The 467-nt window shown below is 45.6% G+C and overlaps 1 protein-coding gene across 1 annotated transcript in view; it reads left to right on the top strand.

Annotated features, from left to right (window-relative positions):
* The window catches only part of LOC111372919, a gene marked incomplete at its 3' end in the record, with an annotated part of 1,708 nt that extends 1,511 nt beyond the window's left edge, over nucleotides 1-197 (top strand). The window contains exon 4 of the mRNA XM_022995347.1: nucleotides 81-197. Coding sequence (XP_022851115.1) covers nucleotides 81-197 — 117 coding nt within the window. The remainder of the gene's footprint in view (nucleotides 1-80) is intronic.
* Between the last annotated feature and the right edge of the window lie 270 nt (nucleotides 198-467).

Raw genomic sequence — 467 nt, 5'->3', positions numbered from 1 at the left:
ACAGGTGCTATCCCTTCTTCAAAGTCCTCAGAGGAAACCAAGGCTTTGATTGGAGTGAAGACTGTGAGAAAGGTTCTTAGGAGCTCAAGCAAACATTGGCATCTCCTCCTGTTCTCACTAGGCCTGAGCCTGGTGACACCTTATTTTTGTACTTGGTCGTATCTCAAAACGCGATCAGCGGGGTCTTCGTGAAACAGGTTAACAGAGTCCAACAACCTATCTACTATGTAAGCAAGGTCCTACTAGATGTGGAAACAAGGTATACTTTGGCAGAACAACTTGCCCTTGCCTTGGTGATAGCAGCACGAAAACTCCGGCAGTATTTTCAGTCTTACCCTATTGTGGTGCTCACTAATCAACCACTTACGCATATACTTCAGAAGCCGAACGTCTCAGGAAGACTGATGAAATGGGCGATCGAGCTTGGAGAATTTGACATCGAATTCAAACCACGCCCATCTATCAAA

Source organism: Olea europaea, unplaced genomic scaffold (assembly GCF_002742605.1).
Source record: "Olea europaea var. sylvestris unplaced genomic scaffold, O_europaea_v1 scaffold10472, whole genome shotgun sequence".
Taxonomy (NCBI): domain Eukaryota; kingdom Viridiplantae; phylum Streptophyta; class Magnoliopsida; order Lamiales; family Oleaceae; genus Olea; species Olea europaea.
This window is presented reverse-complemented; position numbering and strand designations above follow the sequence as displayed.